The following is a 22372-nucleotide window of genomic DNA, read 5'->3' on the forward strand; positions in this document are numbered from 1 at the left end:
TAAGACCAGAAAAACTTCTGTTATTATAAAACTTCTTTGAAGCTATTAGATCAAAGGATGCCACCCCAATTCCCTACTGCCTTGTGATCCTAACCCGAGTACAGAAAAATGCTAATTGTCTCCAGATTCAAGAATTTGTTAGCTTTAAAAATCAGAAGTACCTGGGCCACATTTCAACTCCAGCTGAGGGCTGGAATGTTTACCTGGCTCACTCTCAAATGAAAAGTTGTAGTCCAACATCAACAGGGACAGTCATGCAGTAGCCATCAATAAGCCACACAGGCCAGGTGGACCACAAGTCACTTGGCAGCCTTCACTGAAGCAAACCGTACTGAAGGCCTGACCGCCAACCCTTCCCTGGTGAACAGGACAATGGGCTAGCAGTCAAGAAAGTTATAGATTCTTCTAGTCACAGATCCTTTTTCAGATTGTTGACTGATTTAACTGAAGAAATCAAATTTGAAAAAATGTAAAGACTTTTTGAAATACAAATGAAAAATGCTGAGTATGCCTCACAGACCTAGTTACTTCATTTGTTGAAAAACATAAAATATATATTATTTGCAATTTGTTTTGTTTACAAAATCATTCCTGGCCTTGTGAAATGATGGGGGGCAGGGGACAACTAGCACTTTTCTTGAGGGTCTGCACAGATCTTTAAACTTCACTAAGCCAGTTTCTCTATCTGGATATAACACTGGGAGTTACGTGCTCTTCCCTCAAAGATAAGCTAAAGATAAATAAATACTGTATGGAAGTACTTTCAGCATTTCAGAAGGAATTCGTTTAAAAAAATAAATCAATAAATGAATGCAATGGAACCGGTTTTAACCCCAGATCAAGAATTCAGACCAAAGCAGTGCTGGGAGTCAAATTCATTCAAGTCGGACTTTTCTGTCTGTATTTGAGTTTCTGGGTTGGGAAACTGGTCTGTATTTCTATAAATCCCTGTTCTGAGCCATAATATAAGGGAACTCTTCTGTAATGTCCCAGCCCGCTCCCTATCTTTTCCAGAACTACCAGCCGGAAAAGACAACCCTCCGTAAATCCTACAAATCCTCCCCACCTGCAAAGATTCAGATGGATCCCACAACTTTTCAGCCCTTCGTGACTTGTTACCACTCCTTTGGAGGTAATCACTTCTAATGTCCCCACTCAGGGACAATCACTCCTCTGCTCAGCTTTACACTCTGGGCTGAGCCGTCCCCCGTCTCCCGACAGCTCCGACGACCTTAGACGTCTTCACCAGTTCGCCAGACATCGGGACCTCAAAAGCTCCTGTTCCTGCCCCACCTCCCCGAGCCAGCCGCTCCCCAGGCTCTCTTCAACCCCCGGATGCCCGGCACAGCATCACGGGACTCCCGGTTGTTCTACGCGCTCGGGATCTGCCGCACACCTCACCCCTTCCCCCCGCCCGACCCGCTCTCCCGGCCCTAACCCTCCCCACCCCCCACCCCTTGAGACCGGGGGTGGGGAAGGCAAAGCTCTCCGCGACTGGACTGAGACTCGAGAGGCCAGGCGTCCCCCTACCAGGCCCTGCCTGGGCCTCTCGGCTCGACTGCCCTCCACTGCCCCCCTGGCCCAGCCGTGCTTATGCCGAAGAGTAGGGCAGCACGAGCTCAGGGCCCAGCACTTACTCGGGAAGGTAAGTGGAGGAGAAGGAGCTCCACTTGTGTAGCGCGTAGGGGAGAAGCCGGCACTCGGGCGCCGCAGCGACAGCCCCGCCAGCCGCCATCTTGTCAGCTCCGAGGCGGCCGCCACCGACCGCCAGCCGCGCCGGGAGGAGGGGAGGGGTGTGGCCTGCTCTTAAAGGGGCCGCGGCCTGACGGGCTGAGCGCTCTCCGGTTCGCGGGTCTCGCCCGCTTCCTGGACTGCTGAGGCGCGCGCGGGTCCTCGGTTCTCTCCTAGAGTTTCCATCGCCTAATGCTCCTTAGTAGACTGACACAAACTGGGACTGGACTGTGAGCACCTGAGGGCTGTCCTGGGCTTGGAGGGGAGTGGCGCAAAGGACTTTTCTTACAAGCTGAGGTAAGGAGAAACCAAGAGTGTTAGAAAAAGAAACAAACTGTAGTTGGGAGCCCGGACGGGAAACTGAGAGACCGTCCTGGGAGAAGGGACGTCTTTGCGACTTTGGAAACCGCTGCCCTCTCCCGCCTTATCAGTCCTTTGAGGCAACGGCACCGAAAGGGAGCTGGCGTGGAAGACCTAGCATCCTTTCCCAGTGCCGCGGTGCTGGTTTTAAATGTCTCGCCCCGCGTTCCCGAGTCACATGGAGACAGGAAAAGGAAATGCTCGGGTGTCCTCTCACCCTGTTCTGTTTGCGGTTTGTGAGGTGCCCTTCCTTGTCAACATTTGTGGCGTGCCCTCTCACACCAATCCGTGCGCTCGGCTTGCTCAGTCCTGGTAGTCACCTACAGACCAGGAAAAACAAAACAAAAAAACCTTAAGGAGCTGAGGAAGCCGCGTGTCATCGTTTTTTTTCCAGCTGTTAAATCTGCCCGCTTTTAGCTCGCACAGAAATTTCGTCCAAAAGTTGAGACAGAACAGGGTTGTAAAAAAAAAAAAAAGAGAGAGACAGAGAGAGACCAGAGAAGGAATAACAGCCCAGGTGCTCTGAATGCCATATGGGCATCACGTGAGCTTCTTATCAAAAAAGGAACATTTGCTCCAAATATCTGGCAGCTTTAGATAATGCTCTCCATCAGGTACCCGTTTGTCAAGGTTATGCACGCTTAGTTCTTGGCTTAGCCACTGCAATTAGTCACTCCCTACAGAAAAGTTTCCACCCGGAAAAGCCGTGACAGTGTCTTCATCTCCACCTGACCCACAGAAGAACTCCTGCAAGGAGTTTTCTCAGTGAACGACCAACTGAGTTGAAACACTTCAACAGTATTCTCTTCCCAATCAATCATTAAGCTGCCCAAAGCTCCTCAGATCTTTTCCTGACCTCCCCTTACTGTAGGGGAAAACTTAGCAGTGGCCTTTGCTGGAATATCAGATCAAGAATGTCAAAAAAGGGGCGCCTGGCTGGCTCAGTCAGTAGAATATTCCACTCTTGATCTTGGGGTTGTGAGTTCGAGCCCTGCATTGGGCATAGAGATTACCTTAAAAAAAAAAAAAAAAAAAAAAAAGTTAAAATCTTGGAAAGAAAGAATGCCCCAAAGAAGGCCACAGTATGTTAGCTTCTAAAAGCACATGCGCTTTGGGTGTTGCAGCATGTTGGAAAAGTGTTTGTTCCTTGAGGGAATGCTGTGATCTCAGTGACTCAAGTTGGGAGTCTAGAGATGGGGGAGAGGCCAGAGAAGGTTGGTCCCAAAGATGCTTAGTGGTTAACTTTGGGAGAAAGAGATACTTTGAAGGGGAAAATTTTAAGATGGTGACTCAGTTTAGTTAGTTAGGGGCTCTGAAGTCGCTAACCACACCTCTTACCCTAATGTAAATAGAGTCTTTGTTCTTTTCCAGACGTAGAGTTACAGTTTCTGAGTGATCCTTTTATTTTTTTTATTGAGTATTTGTTTATTTATTTGACAGAGAGAGTGGGGGGTGAGGGGCAGAAGGAGAGGGAGAGAGACATTCTCAAGCAGACTCCATGCAGAATGCATAGCTGGTCATGGGGCTCGATCTCATGATCCCAACATCATGATCTGAGCCTCATCAAGAGTCGGATGTTCAACCAATTGAGCCATCCAGGCGCCCCCAGTGATCCTTTTTAAAAAACAGATACAAGCCAGTTCTTCTTGAGATGACTTTCTGTGACTTTCTATTCCATTTAAGTAATACGGAAATCCCTGAGCAGAGGCCTTTCATATCCTGCCTTGATTACCTCTCCAGCCTTTTCTCTTCTTTCTCCCTTACAAGCTTTACTCCTGCCAAACTAAACTAACACACTGAATTGGCTCCTGTAAGTTCTGTGCTCTCTCTGGCCTCCAGGGCTTAGTTGAAGCCAGACCAGGAGTACTCTCCACCATTCTTTACCTGGCTAACTCCTGCTCATTTTTCAGATCATTTCATGCTGGAAAATCGTTCCTGATCACCTATTTTGAGGTTAGGTGCCATTTTCTATATTTCCCTCCTTATCTTAGCAAATATCACAATGTATTTTAATTTCCTCTTTTTTCTATTCTCTCTTCCTAAACTGTAACTCCCATATAGGTAGGAGTTATGCATATCCTGTTCACAGTTGTATCCTCAGTTCTATGAGAATGTCTAGTACATAGTAAGTGCTCAGTAAATATTTACTGAAGAATGAATAAATTACACTTAAAGGGAATTTGGGTTGCAAAGGAAAGAGAATGCCAGAACTTCTTAGGCAGCAAACATGTATCTCCTGAGGTGTGATTGCTGTGACGAATGTAAAGACCCAGGATAGTGTGGCTTTCCTGCAGCAAAGACTTTACAAATGGTACAATAAGTTCAAGTATTCATATGATAACAAAATATAGACATGGTGCTATACTGAACTCAAATTTTATGTAAATATAAAGATAAAATAGAAGACTAAAAGATTTCAAAATCTGTGAAAATCTACTAGTAGCTCAGATGAAACTTAATATCTTCCTCTGCCTTCTTTGGGGCATTGCCTTATGTGACAGGGTTCATTGTAAGGATACATGGGGAAGGCCTGGAAACTGTCAGCAGCCATTTAATTCCTCTAGGTCCCCCACACTTCAAAGATTGGGACAAACCGGTAGCCTCATGGAGAACTGGATAATAGATGATTATTTTTCCGAGATCAACAGCTCCAGTGACCCAGTCATCTTGTCACCCCTTGAAAGCAATCATCTTTTACTCTCTGATGCCTTCTCGGTATGCTTCTCATAGTACATACTTACCAGAAAAAGTAACTGATTGTATTTGGTTTGTCACCATTCACTATCTTTTCCTATTTAAAAAAAAAAAGTGGGGGGGGGGGGTTATTAAGAGGCTTTGATGTTCCAGGCTTTGTCTGGATGCTAGTAAGACAGAGATAAACGAGTCAGACAAGGGCCCATACCATTCTGTTATGGTAACATATAATAAATAAGTCAACCAGATCATTTTAGTCTGTGCATTTGAGTACTAAGAAAAGACTACACTGAAGTAATATTTAGATTGGATGGTGAAAGAAAATTCTCTAAGAAGGTAGTAGATAAATTAAGCAAATAACCTATACAGTAAGGAAGTGCAAAGGCTGGATGTGAACATTCTAGGCAGAGAGAATAAATAAGTGCAATCAGCCTGAGACAAGAAAGGAGTTGGTATATTCAAAGAATAGAAAGTGTGGCTGGAGCATAGTGATGGGGGAGAGTGAAGTCAGAAAAATGGGTATGGTAAGGAGCCATGATGTGGAACTATGATGGAGAGACCTACTGCAGGGACTCAAGGCAAGGAGCAGCATTATCCATTTTAGATTTTATAAAGTTCACTCAGAAAATGGGTTGGAGAGAGGGAAGAGTTGAAGTGAGAAGACTTGACAGGAGGTTATTATAGTAGCCAGGCAAGAAATGATGGTGGTGGAACGCCTGGGTGGCTCAGTTGGTTGAGCAGCTGCCTTCGGCTCAGGTCATGATCCCAGCGTCCTGGGATCGAGTCCCACATCGGGCTCCTTGCTCCGCAGGGAGCCTGCTTCTCCCTCTGACTCTGCCTGCCACTCTGCCTGTGCTCGCTCTTGCTCTCTCTCTCTCTGACAAATAAATAAAATAAATAAAATCTTTAAAAGAAATGATGGTGGCTTGGACTAACAGAGGAGATGGAGAACAGAGGTTGAATTGGGACATATTTTAGAAGTAAAACCAGCTAGACTTGCTGGTGGGGGGTGGGGGGAAGGCAGGCAGAAAAGGAAAAAATCAAGGATAATCCCTGGGTTTGGTGTTTGCATCACTAGGTAGATAGTGATGCTTTTATTGAAAGGGGAAGATTTAGAGTTAGAATAGTTTCAAGGTAGAAAGAATCAAGAATTTTGAGTTCAGACATTCAAATGGCCAAGGAACACATGAAAAGATACTCAACACCACTAGTTATCAGATAAATGTAAATCAAAACCATAATGAGATATCCCTGCATACCAGTTAGTATTACTAGTATCAAAAAGACAAGTAATAACACGTGTTGGCAAAGATGTGGAGGAAAGGAAAGCCTCGTACATGGTTGGTAAGAATGTAAATCAGTACAACCATTGTAGGAAACAGTATGGATGTTCCTCAGAAAATTAAAAATAGAAATAGCATATGATCCAGTAATTTCACTATTGGGTATATGCCCAAAGAAAATGAAAACACTGATTTGAAAAGATACATGGGGTGCATAGCTGGCTTAGTCGGTAAAGCATGTGACTCTTGATCTCAGGGTCACGAGTTCAAGCACCATACTGGGTATAGAGCTTACTTTAAAAAAAAAAAAAAATGAAAAGATATAGGCACCCCTATGTTTATTGCAACATTATTTACATAGCCAAGAAATGGAAGCAGCCCAAGTGTCCATTGCTACATGGAGGAATAAAGAAATATGGTATATACAGGGGCACCTGGGTGGCTCAGTGGGTTAAAGCCTCCACCTTCGGCTCAGGTCATGAACCCAGCCTCCTGGGATTGAACCCCAGCTCTCTGCTTGGCAGGGAGCCTGCTTTCCTTCCTCTCCCTCTGTCTGCCTCTCTGCCTACTTGTGATCTCTGTCAAATAAATAAATAAAATCTTTTTTAAAAAATGGTATATACATATACAAAAGAATGAAATCTTGTCATTTGCAACAACATGAATGGACCTAGAGGGTATTATACTAAGTGAAATAAGTCAGAGAAAGACAAATACTGTATGATTTCACTTATATGTGAAATCCAAAATACAAAACAAATGAACAAACAAGCCAACAAAAAAACAAACACTCTTAAATACAGAAAACAAACTGACCAGAGGGAAGGTTGGTAAGGGGATGGGTGAAATGGGTGAAGGGATTAAGAGGTACAAAAGAAAAAAAAAAAAAAGGGAAGTCTGGTATCAGTGTTATACAGGGGATGTCTAATAGATATCCAAGTGGAATTGCTAAGGGTGTAGTATGGAGAGTCTATATTGGTCAGAGTCTTACATCTAGTCACCTTATAGGCATTTGGCCTTCTTTTTATCTAACCCTATAGTGGTTGCTTATTTTGCCTCAGGCACTAATTCCTGAGTCAGTAAAATTTTCTCTGCATAGCAGAATCATTGTAGCTCCAAGTATAGAGGCCTAGATAGAAGAAACCATCAGTGGCAGCCTTCTGCAGAAGAGGATGTACAAGCTCAGAGAATGTCTATGGAAAGAAACTTAAGAGTATGTTTTGAAAATCTTAGTTTTGTTCCTAGGCCTGGTACATTTCTAGCCATGCGAACTTGGGAAAGTCACATAACTTATAGTGGTGGAAAATTGAAACCCCTATAATATTTTCTACCCTTATAAAATGAATTTAATCAGGGACGCCTGGGTGACTCAGTTGGTTAAGCGGCTGCCTTCGGCTCAGGTCATGATCCCGGCGTCCTGGGATCTAGTCCCACATCGGGCTCCTTGCTTGGCGGGGAGCCTGCTTCTCCCTCTGCCTCTGCCTGCCACTCTGTCTGCCTGTGCTTGCTCTCGCTTCTCTCTCTATGACAAATAAATAAATAAAATCTTAAAAAAATAAAATAAAATGAATTTAATCAAATCTATCCTGTCTACTTCACAAAGGAGTTTTGAAGATCAAGTGAAGGAAGAGAACAATTATTGAGTACCTAGCTTGCCTACTATGAGATAATGTAAGTTCTCATTTAATCCTCAGAGAAACTGTGAGATATAAGAGATATAAACTCTTTTTTAAAAGCACAACTTTTTTTTTTTAAGATTTTATTTATTTATTTGACAGACAGAGATCATAAGTAGGCAGAAAGGTGGGCAGAGAGAGAGAGGAGGAAGCAGACTCCCTGTGGAGCAGAGAGCCCAATGTAGGGCTTGATCCCATGACTCTGGGATCATGACCCAAGCCGAAGGCAGAGGTTTTAACCCACTGAGCCACCCAGGCGCCCTGAGATATAAATATTTTTATCACCCTTTCACAATCAGAAAAATAAGGCTCAGAAAAGTTAAATACTTGTCTTGGGTTTGCTTCTTCACATGTGTGGGACAGAAGAGAGGGAGGTGGGGGTATTCCTTCCCCTGACTTCCTTCCTGTAAGGTCACTTTGGGCTGACTGGCCCTTTTGACCAGAAGTCACAAGTCCTCTTCCTAAGTGGTCTCTCCACACAGCTCTCTGGTTCTGGGTTCCAGTAACCACTCCCACCCCTTGCTTCCTGCTGTTTCCTGGTATGTTCTTGCACTTTTATAAAGAGTCCCTTTATTAAACCTCTTACATTGCCCAACTTGAGAATGCCATCTGTTTCTAGCTGGGACATTCACTGATACAGTAACTTATCCAAGGAGGTTTAGCTAGTGAGTGACAGAGCCAGAATCTCTTTGGTTCAAAAGCTGGTCCTGTTCGATTGCATCCCATTCGTCTCAAGTGGAAAGAGACAGAGTAAACTATAAAGTACAATTCAGATATAAGATGTTGTCAAATAAAAAAAGACCACCGAGAGTTAGAAGGCAAAACAAATTTGGCTGATTTATTTATTTCCAGGCAAAGGAACACATCAGGCTAAGGGGGAAAAAGAAGGTGTTTTTAGTTTTTTATTTTTATTTTTTTATAAAGATTTTATTTATTTTATTTATTTGACAGAGACATAGCGAGAGAGAGAACCCAAGCAGGGGGAGTGAAAGAGGTGAGAAGCAGGCTTCCTGGGCAGGCAGGGAGCCTGAAGTGGGGCTCGATCCCAGCACCCTGGGATCATGACCCAAGCCGAAGTCAGACGCTTAACGACTGAACCACCCAGGCGCTCCCCAGAAGGTGTTTTTAATTATAAGGAAGGGTTTTCATGATTGTTATGTTCACTAAAGATTAAAATATACCCTCTAAATGAGCTGGAATAAATCAACAGCTCTGTACATGATTAGTTAAAACAAGCCTTATACTTCAGTGGCCAGGAAAAAATAAATCTTCAGAAAAGTCCTGTAAGGGTCTTATTTTAGCTGACACGGGGTTGTGTAAAGTTTATGGTTTTTTTAAACAGTTTTAGGTATTGAGGAAAGTAGAAGCACAATACAGCATTCAGTGTGCCATCTCCTGGGCAAGCTCTGCTGTAAATGGAAGAATTCCCTTTTACAATATTTGGCCACAGATGAAGAAACTAATATTCAAATATGCTAGATGTGCTAAGGTCATTTACACAACTGGTCTTTTGCAGATCTGACTCCATAACCTAAGTACCTGATTCTCAGTGCCTTTGTTCCTCACATAATTTTTTTTTTAAAGATTTTATTTATTTATTTGACAGAGAGAAATCACAAGTAGATGGAGAGGCAGGCAGAGAGAGAGAGAGGGAAGCAGGCTCCCTGCTGAGCAGAGAGCCCGATGCGGGCCTCGATCCCAGGACCCTGAGATCATGACCTGAGCCAAAGGCAGCGGCTTAACCCACTGAGCCACCCAGGTGCCCCCTCACATAATTTTTTAAAAAATTTTTATAAATACATAATGTATTATTAGCCCCAAGGGTACTGGTCTGTGAATTGCCAGGTTTACACACTTCACAGCACTCACCATAGCACATACCCTCCCCAATGTCCATAACCCAACCACCCTCTCCCTAACCCCCCCCCCACCCCCGGCAACCCTCAGTTTGTTTTGTGACATTAGAGCCTCTTACAGTTTGTCTCCCTCCGGATCCCATCTTGTTTCATTTATTCTTTTCCTACCCCCCAAAGACCCCACGTTGCATCTCCACTTCCTCATATCAGGGATATCTTATGATAGTTGTCTTTCTCTGATTGACTTATTTTGCTAAGCATAATACCCTGTTCCTCATGTAATTAATGGGAACTTTTTAGGACTACTCCTACATTATTCTTTATATCCTCCTTAACTAGCACATAGTAGATACTCAGCTATCGCCTGAACTGTAAGTCTTAGTTCCTCCTGAGTTTCTTCCCACCAATTGTCTTAGACAGTTAAGTCTGCTATAACAAAAACAGCATAAACTTTGTGGCTTAAATGACAAATACTTATTTTTCGCAGCTCTGCTATTCAGCCATCAGAAACCTCCCTGCTGCTGGTCACACCCCTAGGGCTCTGGGTAGCCCAGCCCCAGGGCTGTGAGTGCAAGTCTGTTTAACAGAGCTGATAGCCTCCTCTTTTGAAACCCTGATGGCACCCCTGATCTCTGAATTGTTTTCAGGGTAATTCTTTCCCTGTCTTGAAGAATAGCTTATGTTCCAACCACATAGCTCTGTGGTCCTGGTCCTGTAAAATCCAAGACATCCAACAGGCTTTCTTCATTCCATCTGTGTCCATCCCCTTCAGTTCACACTGGGGTATCCTTGCTGAAGTGGCTGATTAGGTCTGTGGTTCACATCCGCACTAATCTCCTTATCAAATGGTCAGCCAGCCATACCGTCAGTGTTCTCTTCAAACCTGCTTTCTCGTTTCTTGTAATGTGGACAGGCTTAGAATTTTCCAAATCTTTAAATTCTCATTCCTTTTTGCATAACACTTCCGTCATCAGTTCTATAAGCAGTGAGGAGTAACCAAGCCACTCCTTCAATACTTTGTTTAGAAATCTCAGCTAGATAACCAATTTCATCACTTGCAAGTTGTACCTTCACAGAACACAAGAACAAGAACACAAATTCTTTACCACTTTAGACAAAGATCACCTTTCTTCCAGTCTCTGGTAACATGTTCCTCATTTCTGTCTGAAACCAGAATGGCCTTTCCTGTCCATATCTCTAGCAACATTCTATTTGTGTATTCTCCTAAAGAATGGAAAGCATTCTCTCCAGCTCTCTTCCCTCTGAGCTCTTGCCAGAATCACCTTTGGTAACCCCTCACAGCAATAATGAGTTTTTCAAGCATGTACCCCCCCAAACTCCAGCCTCTACTCATTACCCACTTCCAAAGCTGCTTCCACACTTTTAGGTATTTTTTGCAGCAGCATGCCCACTTCTGTGTACCATTTTTTTCTTCATTAGCTTAGGCTACTGTAACAGCAATGCAATAGACTACGTGGCTTAAATAGTTATTAACCTTAATAATTAAGTTATTTTGTCAGCAAAAATGTATTCAGAAATAGCAGAGAATTACAGTTCAGGACAGGCAAGCTACAGCGAAACCATAGACAAGTCCAGCAGGCAAAGGAGAGGGATGTTATTTGGTTGAAAAAGACGAAGTTGGAAGGGTTGTTTTGAATGAAAGTCCATCGGAGAAAACAAAGAGTTCAGGGTGATGACTTCTCATTAGCTGATTTGCAGAGGAAGTCAATGTCTTGTAGGAGATGCAATGTACAGCTTTTCCCTCTTGGGGCCTATAACTGATGGTTCTTTCCTGGTGATGATTCTTCTGTTGGAGTGTAATTGACACTTCTGGTGAGGGAGTATAACTGATAGTTCTTCCTATAACTGACATTGGGTGGTATATCTATCCTCTGTCTACTTTAGTAAGGTTTTCCTTCACTAATTTTCACACAACAAGCATTTATTTCTCACACTTCGGCTGGAAGTCCAAAATCAAGGTACTGGTAGATTGGTGTCTACACCCTTATTCCGGGTTTGCAGATGGATGCCTTCTTGCTGTGTGGCTGAGAGAAAAAAGAGTTCTGGTCTCATTCCCTTGTAAGGACCCTAATCCCATCAGTAGGCTCCGCCTTCATGACTTCCCCAAAATATAATCAGCTTCTAAAGGCCCCACCTCCTAAAACCATCACATCAAGGGGTAGGGGCTTCAACTTATGATTTTGAAGAAAACGCAAACCTTCAGTCCATAGCACTAATTTATGATTATAGTTTAAAAAATCAAAGGAGTTTGCTTAGGGATCATTTATAGATCAGAAGACTAGAAAGAATTAAAGACATGGGGGTTATCCATCCATTTTTGGTTAGTAAATGAAGAAAATCATCATGGGGATTGGAATTTGCCCCCAAATAATTTCCATTGAGAATTTCTTGCATACCAGGAATATGCATGCATTATCTCCATGAACCCTTATGGCAGCCCTGCAAGTAAACTCTCTTGGAGGTCAAGATTTGCCAAACTCACATGTGCCCTGTTACATAATTCTCAGATGTATACATTCAGGATTCAGAAGGCCAAGAGAAATACGTGATGTATTCCTAAGACTACTGGTTCTGCCTTCATCTTAACTTTCCTCACGGTTGCTGTATTAACTCATTTCAACTTTGCTGTTGTTTGGAATCCTTTCTTTGAGCACAAAGCTGCCACAAGGAGTGGATGAAAAGCAAATGCCAGCAGTTTGGGGGCGCCTGGGTGGCTCAGTGGGTTGAAGCCTCTGCCTTCGGCTCAGGTCATGATCCCAGGGTCCTGGGATCGAGCCCCACATCGGGCTCTCTGCTCCGCGGAAAGCCTGTTTCCTCCTCTCTCTCTGCCTGCCTCTCTGCCTACTTGTGATCTCTGTCTGTCAAATAAATACATAAAAAAAAAAAAAAATTAAAAAAAAAATGCCAGCAGTTTGTAAGTAAGGGGATATCCCCTTTATTTTTTAGGACAAAGGAACTTCAGCCAGGCCCAGTGCCTTCAGAAGGCCTCTGTGCCTTCCCAGGTGAACGCTGAGACTGGCTTCAGGTGTGAAGCTCAGGTCTTTCTGCTCCCAGGAGATGGCAGCAGCAGCCACCACAGCTTCAGCCTGCGGGAGATAACAGAATTCCTCCTTTTGCCTATTGGCATCCAAGCCTAGAAATTCCCGGTATTAGAGACCGCTTTACCCCCGGTTTGCTGAGCTTGGTTGGAGCTGAGACACAGGCCGTGGAGGAACTGGCAATGATTCGTCATCTCATAAGTGCCTGGTTTTTGGTAAACACTTTAGTCCAAACTGTGACCTTGAAGCGTGTGTGAAGGAGGACCAGGAAGTCTCTGGCCAGGGAAAAGAGCTTCAGAAAGAAACAAATAGAGTTGAAACTGGAAGCCGGGTTAGGGGCACCAACTTCCCTCCTCACCCTTGTGCAGTCAAAAATCCACGTATAACTGGACTCCCTAAACAACTAAAATACATATATCCCACTGTTGACTGGAAGCCTTACTGATAACATAAACAGTGAATTAACCCATATTTTGTATGTGTATTATATACTGTATTATGCTAAAGTAAGCTAGAAAAAGAAAACATTATTAAAACCATAAGGAAGAGAAAAATACATTTACAGGACTGTACTGTATTTCTTTTTTTTTTTTTAGGATTTTATTTATTTGACAGAGATGACAAGTAGGCAGAGAGAGTCAGGCAGAGATGGGGGGTGGGGGAAGCAGGCTCCCCGCTGAGCAGAGAGCCTGAGGATCCCATGACCCCGAGATCATGACCTGAGCTGAAGGCAGAGGCTTAATTCACCCAGCCACCCAGGTGCCCCAGGACTGTACTATATTTCTTTAAAAAAAAAAAAAAAATCCACATAGAAGTGGACCCATACAGTTAAAAGCCACGTTGTTCCAGGGTCAACTTAAACACTTCCATCCACACAGGCATAAATGCAGAGGACCCCAGCTCACAGTTTGGTGCCACACCGAAAACACAGATTCTCCACCCAGCTTCCCAGCTACCAATCAGCTGACCTTGTTCCGGAATCTCTCAGAGCTGCAATTTCCTCCTCGACCTAGTGTGGACTCCGATGTAAAGTGCCTGCTAATTCTTAAATTATGAGTTACCGTACTTTTATTTTCAGGCTTAAGTAAAGTTGGGCCTTCGCCCTTTCAGAATTTTGAAAAATCCCAGACACAACCAGTGCTACGAGATCCAAGTTAATCCCAGGTGAGCACATAGGTGAGCACATAGCCTGGTTCGGCAAAAACTGCCAGCTGCCTGGAAGGTGGGCAGGAATCCCAGGAGATGTCTGATCACCACACAGCTAGGGATGAACTGTCAACTGCTGGGATTTGCTTTGCAAATGACCATATCTAAATGAGGCTGACAAAACAATATTCCTAAAAGCAATTAACACTGACTCCTAGTGTATTTGGAAGCCAGAAGTCCTTTTGAGAAAAGTGAAATTGGCTCAGAAAAAATGATCCCACCCCTCTGGGTAGAAATGTTTAGGGTTTAGGGGATTCTTTTTTTTTTTTTTTTTTTTTAAGATTTTATTTTATTTATTGGACGGACAGAGATCACAAGTAGGCAGAGAGGCAGGCAGAGATAGAGGGTGGGGGCGGGGAGCAAGCTCCCCGCCAAGCAGAGAGCCCAATGTGGGGCTTGATCCCAGGATCCCGAGATCATGACCTGAGCTGAAGGCAGAGGCTTTAACCCACTGAGCCACCCAGGGGCCCCATGGGTTTAGAGAGTTTTTAAGTCAGGACCTGTCAGTGCTTCTGTCCCACGGTCACATTCAGGGGCTCAACCTGGATTTTGTGAAGGAGAAAATGGAACGAGCTCCTCTCATTTCCTCCCTGCTTCATCCTGCTGGCTCTCACCATCATTGCCTGAATGACTGCAATGTTCATCCATTCATTCAGTAAATATTTACTGGTCACTTACCGTGTGCTGCATACTGGGAATATAGCTAGCTATTAAGGAGTTTACAGTCACCTAGTTGGGTATTAAATGTGTTAAATATACTAAGTAGCCAGAAAGGATTAGCATATAAATATAAAATATGAAGTAACAATAGTGGCCATAGTGGTAGCAGAAGCATTGGTTCCATAAGGAGCCAATATCTCCACAGGCCAAAGATCTTTTCTATCTTTAATAGATAATATCTTTAAAGCTATACCCAGAATATAGTAGAATCATCTAGACTAGGCCTGCAGGTATTGGCCCCTGCTGTCTGACAAGGCAACCCTTCTTTCCTATTTCACATGAAAGTCGTCATAGGAGAATCCCTTCCTGGAGTAGGAAATGTACACTCCAGAAAGCCACTTTAAATGGAAATATGTATATATTAACTGACCTGAAAGGATCACTGACTGGGGACAGCTTCTCCCTCTATGTTTCCTGCATTAGAATATGGGGCTGGTCAGGTTAAGTAAGGTTCAGTGTCAACTGAAACAGAGGGAACTGAAAGACAATGACAGAAGACATAGTGATGGCAAATTCTGGACGGCTCTGCACTAGAAAAAAGAACCAGATCCAGCATGCAGAGCAGGTCAGAGAGTAAGGCAACAGAGATGTCATGGGACAGGGGACTCAGCTATCTAGTACAACAAACAAACAGAGGAAGCAAACCAGTTCTCCTGGTTCCCCAACATCTCAAATCAATCTGAGGAGGTCAACTGAGTTTGTCTTCAAAGAGACACCAGTTAGCCTCATACTGTTGGAATTGGGCCAAATAATGTCTCAAATGCAAATTTTTATAAAAACCTTTCTTATATTGATCATTTTATTTTCTTCCTATATATTTCTCTTTTTTTTTAATATTGTATTTATTTATCTGACAGAGAGAGAGAGAGAGAGATCACAAGTAGGCAGAGAGGCAGGCAGAGAGGGCGAAGCAGACTGCCTGCTGAGCAGAGAGCCCTACGTGGGGCTTGATTCCAGGACCCCAAGATCAGGACACTAGTCGAAGGCAGAGGCTCAACCCACTGAGCCACCCAGGTGCCCCAATCTTCCTGTATATTTCTATATAAGCTCAAAATTATCTCCTTTACCCCCACCTCTACAACCAATTTCCAGCAATGTCAGTTACTAAACATATAGCACAAAGTGTGAGAACCTCTGGCCTTTGGTCTAATTTTATGCAATTTAATGCTCAGGTCACTGCTCTCAGAGCCCCCAAAATAACCAGCATTATACTGGGATTCTCTCGTGAGCACATTCAGAAAAGTACCTCTAAGCAGTGGCTCTCATTCTTGGCTGCCTATTGGAATCCCATGGGAAACTTGTAAAAATCCCCATATCACATCCCAAAACAGTTACATATGAGGGGTGGGACCTAAGCATTGATATATTAATTTTGAATTTCTCGAAAGGGTTCTTTTATTTTTCCCTTTCCCTTAAAATCATGGATGCGGGTTTATTTACCAAAGGTGCTGACCTGGGACTGGTTCCATCAGCCAGGACTTTAGTTCCTCAAAAGATTTATATGTGCCACCAAGGTTGGGAACTTTTCCCCCTTATGTCTTAGCAGGAAGCTGTTGCTACCTGACAGCTAAGCTCTCCTCTGTCTGGAATTTCTCCTGAGAAGTAATCATTAAGAAACCAGATGCTGCGATGGCTGCTAGCTTGGACATCCACTTAGTTGCAAGATTTCCATTTTGACTCTCCCACTTTGTCAGTTAAAATGACTTGGGTACTTGGGGCGCCTGGGTGGCTCAGTGGGTTGAGCCTCTGCCTTCAGCTCAGGTCATGATCCCAGGGTCCTGGGATCGAGCCCCGCATCGGGCTCTCTGCTCAGCGGGGAGCCTGCTTCCTCCTCTCTCTGCGCCTGCCTCTCTGCCCACTTGTGATCTCTGTCAAATAAATAAATAAAATATTAAAAAAAAAAATGACTTGGGTACTTAAAGTTGTGAACAACAGTTAATCGGTATTTTAAAGAGAATTGGTAACAGGTGATGCTGGTGTAAATGCCACACTCTAGAGACCCCACATTCATCCTAATGCTTCTTTAAATCCCCCACATTGTGGGGGTGTCTGGGGGGCTCAGTCAGTTGAGTGTTCACTTGGTTTTGGCTCAGGTCATGATCTCAGGGTTGTGGGATTGAGCCCCACATTGGGCTCCATGCTCAGTGTGTTGGGGGGGTGTCTGTTTGCGATATTCTCTCTCTCTCTCTCCCTCTTTCTGCCCCTCCCCCATGCTCTCTTTCTCAAATAAATAATTTTTTTAAAGATTTTATTTATTTATTTGACAGAGATCACAAGTAGGCAGAGAGGCAGGCAGAGAGAGAAGAAGGGAAGCAGGCTCCCCGCAGAGCAAAGAGCCCGATGCGGGGCTCGATCCCACGACCCTGAGATCATGACCTGAGCAGAAGGCAGAGGCTTTAACCCACTGAGCCACCTAGGTGCTCCTCAAATAAATATGTTTTTTAAGAAAGAGAAATCCCCTGCACTATGACCTTTTCCTCTCCTTGTTTACCCATTTTGCTCTCTCCCTCTCTTCCTTTCTCCTTCAGCTGTTTTCCCACACTATCAGTCTTCTGCCCTGTTCCTCTTTTCCCTTGTTCCTCTCTCATTACCCTTTGCATCTCCCTATTCCTTCTGCATCTGACTTGACTTCTTTCACTCTATCATCTCCCTCTAACCCACAACACATGGTCTCCTCTCCTTCATCTTTCCCACTTGGCTTTTCCTTAATGAACTATACCATAGAACAAAAACATTGTCAGATATTTTTAATTACGAAATAGAGTATTTGTTGTTAACTTTAAAAGCAGTTAAGTTCTGGGGTGCTGGCTGGCATGAGTTCAAGCCCCACGTTAGGCTGTTGGGCATAGAGATTACTTTAAATAAATAAATATAAAAGCAATAAAGTTCTGAAAATCCTGTATTTTCAAAGAACAAATTTTCAAGAACAAATCCTCTATTTGTCTGTCCGAAGGGGGATGGGTGTGGGAACTTGCTTGTAGTTAGCTTTCTTTAAATACTACTATAAGGGACCTGGGTGGCTCAGTTGGTTAAGCCACTGCTTTCAGCTCAGGTCATGATCCTGGACTTCCGGGATAGAGTACCGCATCGGTCTCCCAGCTCTTTGGGGAGTCTGCTTCTCCCTCTGACCTTCTCCTCTCTCATGCTCTCTCTCATTCATTCTCTCTCAAATAAATAAATAAAATCTTTTTTAAAAAATCGTTTAAAAATAAATAAATACTACTATAAGATTTATTTTTCTTATAACTTCCTTTATTGGCCTTAGGTTACTTTATTCATGTAGTTCAATGACCCTCAACCCAAAAATGGTTGTTTGTTCTTCAGTAACCCCAACAACAGTAGCTGTTATCCCTATAAAAAGAGAAACAAGCTAAAAACAGTAGAGTGTATACACCCTGAATTGCATATTCAGTTGCAAAATCATCATTATCATTATTATTGTAATTGCAGAGAGGAGGCATTTAAATAATTGTTCAAAGTATCTTCTTGAGGAAATAAGGAAATCAGGGCCAGCTGTCACAAACCAACCTACAATAATAATCCCGTATGTGCATTTTCAGTATGCATAGCAATGCTACAGTAACAAATTTGTGCATTCATCTAATTTCCTTAAGCAACCTAAAAAATAACAAACCTTGATCAAATCCATTGTCTCACTTGGTAACTGACCCGTGTTTTTATTTTTCTTATTTTTATTTTTTAAAAAGATTTTATTTATTTATTTGGCAGAGATCACAAGTAGGCAGAGAGAGATGGGGGAAGCAGGCAGAGAGCCAGATGTGGGGCTTGATCCCAGGACCCAGAGATCATGACCTGAGCTGAAGACAGAGGCTTAACCCGCTGAGCCATGCAGGCACCCCGACTTGTGTTTTTGTTTGTTTGTTTGCTTGTTTTGTTTTAAGATTTTATTTATTTATTTGACAGAGAGAGAGATAACAACTAGGCAGAGAGGCAGACAGAGAGAGGGGGGGGAAGCAGACTCCCTGCCGAGCAGAGAGCCCGATGCGGGGCTCGATTCCAGGACCCTGAGATTACAACCTGAGCTGAAGGCAGAGGCTTAACCCACTGAGCCACCCAGGCGCCCGCTGATTTGTGTTTTTAAGCAGTGTCCCTGAGTAATCTTAGACTCAGAAGCCAACAAACACAAAATTGCACCATCAATTCAATGACGGGTGGTGGGCCAGTATTCCCATGTTATGTTATGGACACAAATCTAGTTACTCAAGTAGAGTATAAACAGGGTAGATAGATCAGCAGACAACTAAAACGTATAGAAGAAATACCACAAAAATAGACACGTTATACTGACTTGAAATTTGTAAACAAACAGAAACTATGAGAAAAGGGGGGAAGGTCTTGTTTTTACATTAGTGAAATCAGCCAAAAGTATTTGAGATTTTCTCTTCCCAAGATACAGCTGTGAAATGACTAATAGATATTAAGTGAGCCTGCACCAAGAACTGAATGTGCCACTTCACTGGGAACAGAAAATGTTCCCCTGATAGAGGCTGTCCTCTCAGACGAGTACCTTGGGTGTTTTAAAGAGGAGCTGCCAGACGCAGATATGGTGCATTTACAAAGAACAAGAATTATCCATGCATCTTTGCAACTTTTCTCGTATCTTGGTACTTTTGGATCAGATGTATGTCTTCAATTCCACGTCCCTGAAGAAACTCCAGAGAGAGGGAAGAAGGAAGGAGGAGAAAAAAAAAGCTTCCTGTCACATTGTGTTTTCCTTGCTGGGCTACTGTTGCGTTCCAGTGGGAGTCTTGCTGAATACTTGGCCTGAGCAATTTAAGAAGGGTGAGTGACCAATACTTAAGAAGGTTAGTAACTGCTCTGATTCAGCCTTCCCAGGTTCTAAAAATCATACAACTAGTTGTAATGGATCAATATTATTTGAATAGTTGCATCCCCAGCTAAAATCAAGTTTCCCACACACAGCCTTATCCTGTTTCAATAATTAAAATATTGTTTTCTACTAAATTATCAGAAGGGATACTGACTGACATTTTGAAAGATGTTTCAAGGCACAATCTGTGTACTTCATTTCATTGTAAAACACCACAGCAATATAAGAATAAATTCAAACGTCAGAACTTCAAAAAAGTTAACTATTATAATTTCTATGAACTATTAATGTATTCTTTCCCCATAAGCATATATATATATATATATATATATATATATATACACACCATTTTTACACAAAGCAGACCATATAATAGTGCCCTGTTATGAGATAATAGGGAAAAAAAATTAAAATATATATATATATAGGGGGTGCCTGGTTGACTCAGTTGGTTAAGCATCCAACTCTTGATTTTGGCTCAGGTCATGGTCTCTGAGTTTTGAGATTGAGCTCCGCGTCAGGCTCTGTGCTGGGCATGGAGACTGCTTAAGACTCTCTCTCCCTCTCCCCTGCTGCTCCCACTCTCTAAAAAAAAAAAAGAAAAAGGGGTGCCTGGGTTGCTCAGTGGGTTAAAGCCTCTCTGCCTTTGGCTCAGGTCATGATACCAGAGTCCTGGGATGGAGGCCTACATCGGGCTCTCTGCTCAGCAGGGAGCCTGCTTCCCTTCCTCTCCTTTTGCCTGTCTCTGCCTACTTGTGATCTCTGTCTTTCAAATAAATAAATAAAATATTAAAAAAAAAAAAAGAAAGAAAAAAAATATATATTGGTTTCTAACCCCCAGTTCCTGGCACAGAGCTCCCAAAGCCCTCAGTTAAATTTTTAAGTGATGAGAGCACTAGGAGCATCTTTTGTCCTAATATTTGGTCTTTAATCCCACTTCCTGACACAAGTTCTTAAATCCCTTTGAATTTCCCAGCAGTGTCCTTTGTTCTACTGAGGTGGGGTCCTGGATGGCTCCTGAATAGGGGCTGGTGCCCAGAAAGACCAAGCCATGATTATAAGCTTGGGATTTTCAGCCCCATCCCTCATTCGCCAAAGAGAGGAGAAGGGCTGGAAATGGAGTTAATAATTGATGATGCCCATGTGATGACCCCTCCATAAAAATCCCAATAGTATGGGGTTCAGAGAGCTTCCAGATTGGTGAACACATCCAGCTAACGGAAGGGTGGCAACCCAATTTATTAGGAACAGAAGATTCTGCACTTGGACGCCCCCCCGCCCCGCCCCAGACCTTGCCCTGTATATCTCTTCATCTGGCTGTTTATCTATATCCTTTACATTATCCCTTATTACGTAATAAACTGGTAAACATAATTGTTTCCCTGAATTCTATGAGCTGTTTTAGCAAATAATTGAATCTAAAGGCCAGTAGGAAGTCATGGGAACCTCTGATTTGTAGCCAAGTCAGACAGAAGTGGTAGATAATTTAGGAACCTATTACTTGAGATTGGCTACAGTTGCCACTTTAATGCACCAGGGTTTGATTTGAATTCCACTATGTCATACAGTACAGGTTAAACAATTGGGTTTTACTATGAAAAGAGGAAACTGATAAAGTCAGAGTCCTTAAAAGAAGGGAGGATTCTCTTATTGTCCCTGGCTGAACTGCTGGTCCCACAGCATGGTTTGTGCTCCAGGGAAGGGAACTCTGCCTCTCTTTTGATTTTTTTTTTCTTTTTTTTTTAAATATAGAGCAAGTCAGTGTGAGAGTAAGCCTTATCAGTGAGGGGAATAATCAGACTGTCTTGGCATCAGGCAGCCTGGACTTTAGTGCCAACTACTTACCAGCATGAGCTTGTAAACACATCTAGACTTTTGGGCCCCTGGGATGTTACACAAGTGAAGCCAGCAGTCCCATGGGAAGTGGAGCTTGGGGACAGTTCCTAAGGCTGGGAGAAGCCCCCTTAGCCTCCAATCCCCCACACCTGGTCTGAGCTAGCTCATTGTCCAAGCAATGAAGAATGAGCACCCAGATTCATTTAGAACAAGCCTACTCTTTGTATCCCATTAAATTAATTAAGTCGGGAAATGGAGATGAGGTTAACTCTTTTTTTACTCCCAACTCTTTATTTTGAACACTTTCAAATCCGCAAAGGTCAAAAGAACGATACAATGAATGCCCTTACATGCTTCACCTAGATTCATCAGTTGTTAGCATTTTATCATCTCTGCTCTATCTCTTTCTATAAATACACATTTTTATGCACTGAAGCATTTGAAAGTAAGTTGAATACTTTATGATCCTCACTAAAATAATTTAGCATACATCTCCTAAGAATAAAGGCATTCTCCTACATAACTGCAATGCCATGTTCAGACCTAGATACCAAATTAATGATTTGATATCTTTAATTCCACATTTAAATTTCTCTAATTGTCCTCAGTGTCTTTTATGGCCATCTTTTTTTGTTGGATCTAAGGTCTTAACAAGGTTCATACATTGCATTTGATTTTGTCTCTAGTCCAGGGCCCCAGGGTGAACATTCAGCTTTTCATTGTCATGACTGAGATGTAGTGGTTAGAGACCACAGATGCCTGCTAAGTGTCCCACAATACATAGACAACCCCCCACAACAAAGAATTAGCTAACCCAGGGACACCTGGGTGGCTCAGTTGGTTAAGCAGCTGCCTTCGGCTCAGGTCATGATCCCAGCGTCCTGGGATCAAGTCCCACATCGGGCTCCTTGCTCAGCAGGGAGCCTGCTTCTCCCTCTGCCTCTGCCTGCCATTCTGTCTGCCTGTGCTCGCTCTCTCCCTCTCTCTCTCTGATAAATAAATAAAATCTTTAAAAAAAAAAAAAAAGAATTAGCTAACCCAATGTGTCAATTAGTGTTGAGATTGAAAAACCTTGTTCTAGTCTATCTGGAACAGTCTC

At 43.1% G+C, this 22372-nt stretch overlaps 1 protein-coding gene and 1 long non-coding RNA gene across 4 annotated transcripts in view; one reads left to right on the forward strand and one right to left on the reverse strand.

Moving 5' to 3' along the window:
• The window catches only part of MKLN1 (muskelin 1), a 306882-nt gene that overhangs the window by 170514 nt on the left and 113996 nt on the right, over nucleotides 1-22372 (reverse strand). Inside the window, exon 1 of one of the 3 annotated variants that reach the window (XM_082694002.1) lies at nucleotides 2309-2445. The exons of 1 other annotated variant lie outside the window; for it this stretch is intronic. In XM_082694002.1, coding sequence (XP_082550128.1) covers nucleotides 2309-2352 — 44 coding nt within the window. In that variant the 5' untranslated portion in view covers nucleotides 2353-2445. Of the gene's footprint in view, nucleotides 1-1637; nucleotides 1769-2308; nucleotides 2446-22372 lie in introns of those variants that run through there. One more of the 3 variants, XM_082694001.1, reaches the window with a different exon arrangement.
• On the forward strand, nucleotides 1946-4844 carry LOC309845712. The gene is made up of 2 exons (XR_014301465.1): nucleotides 1946-2028; nucleotides 4656-4844. It is a non-coding gene; the product is annotated as an uncharacterized lncRNA (long non-coding RNA).

The sequence above is a fragment of the Mustela nivalis genome, assembly GCF_964662115.1.
Source record: "Mustela nivalis genome assembly, chromosome: 12".
In the NCBI taxonomy this organism is placed as follows: domain Eukaryota; kingdom Metazoa; phylum Chordata; class Mammalia; order Carnivora; family Mustelidae; genus Mustela; species Mustela nivalis.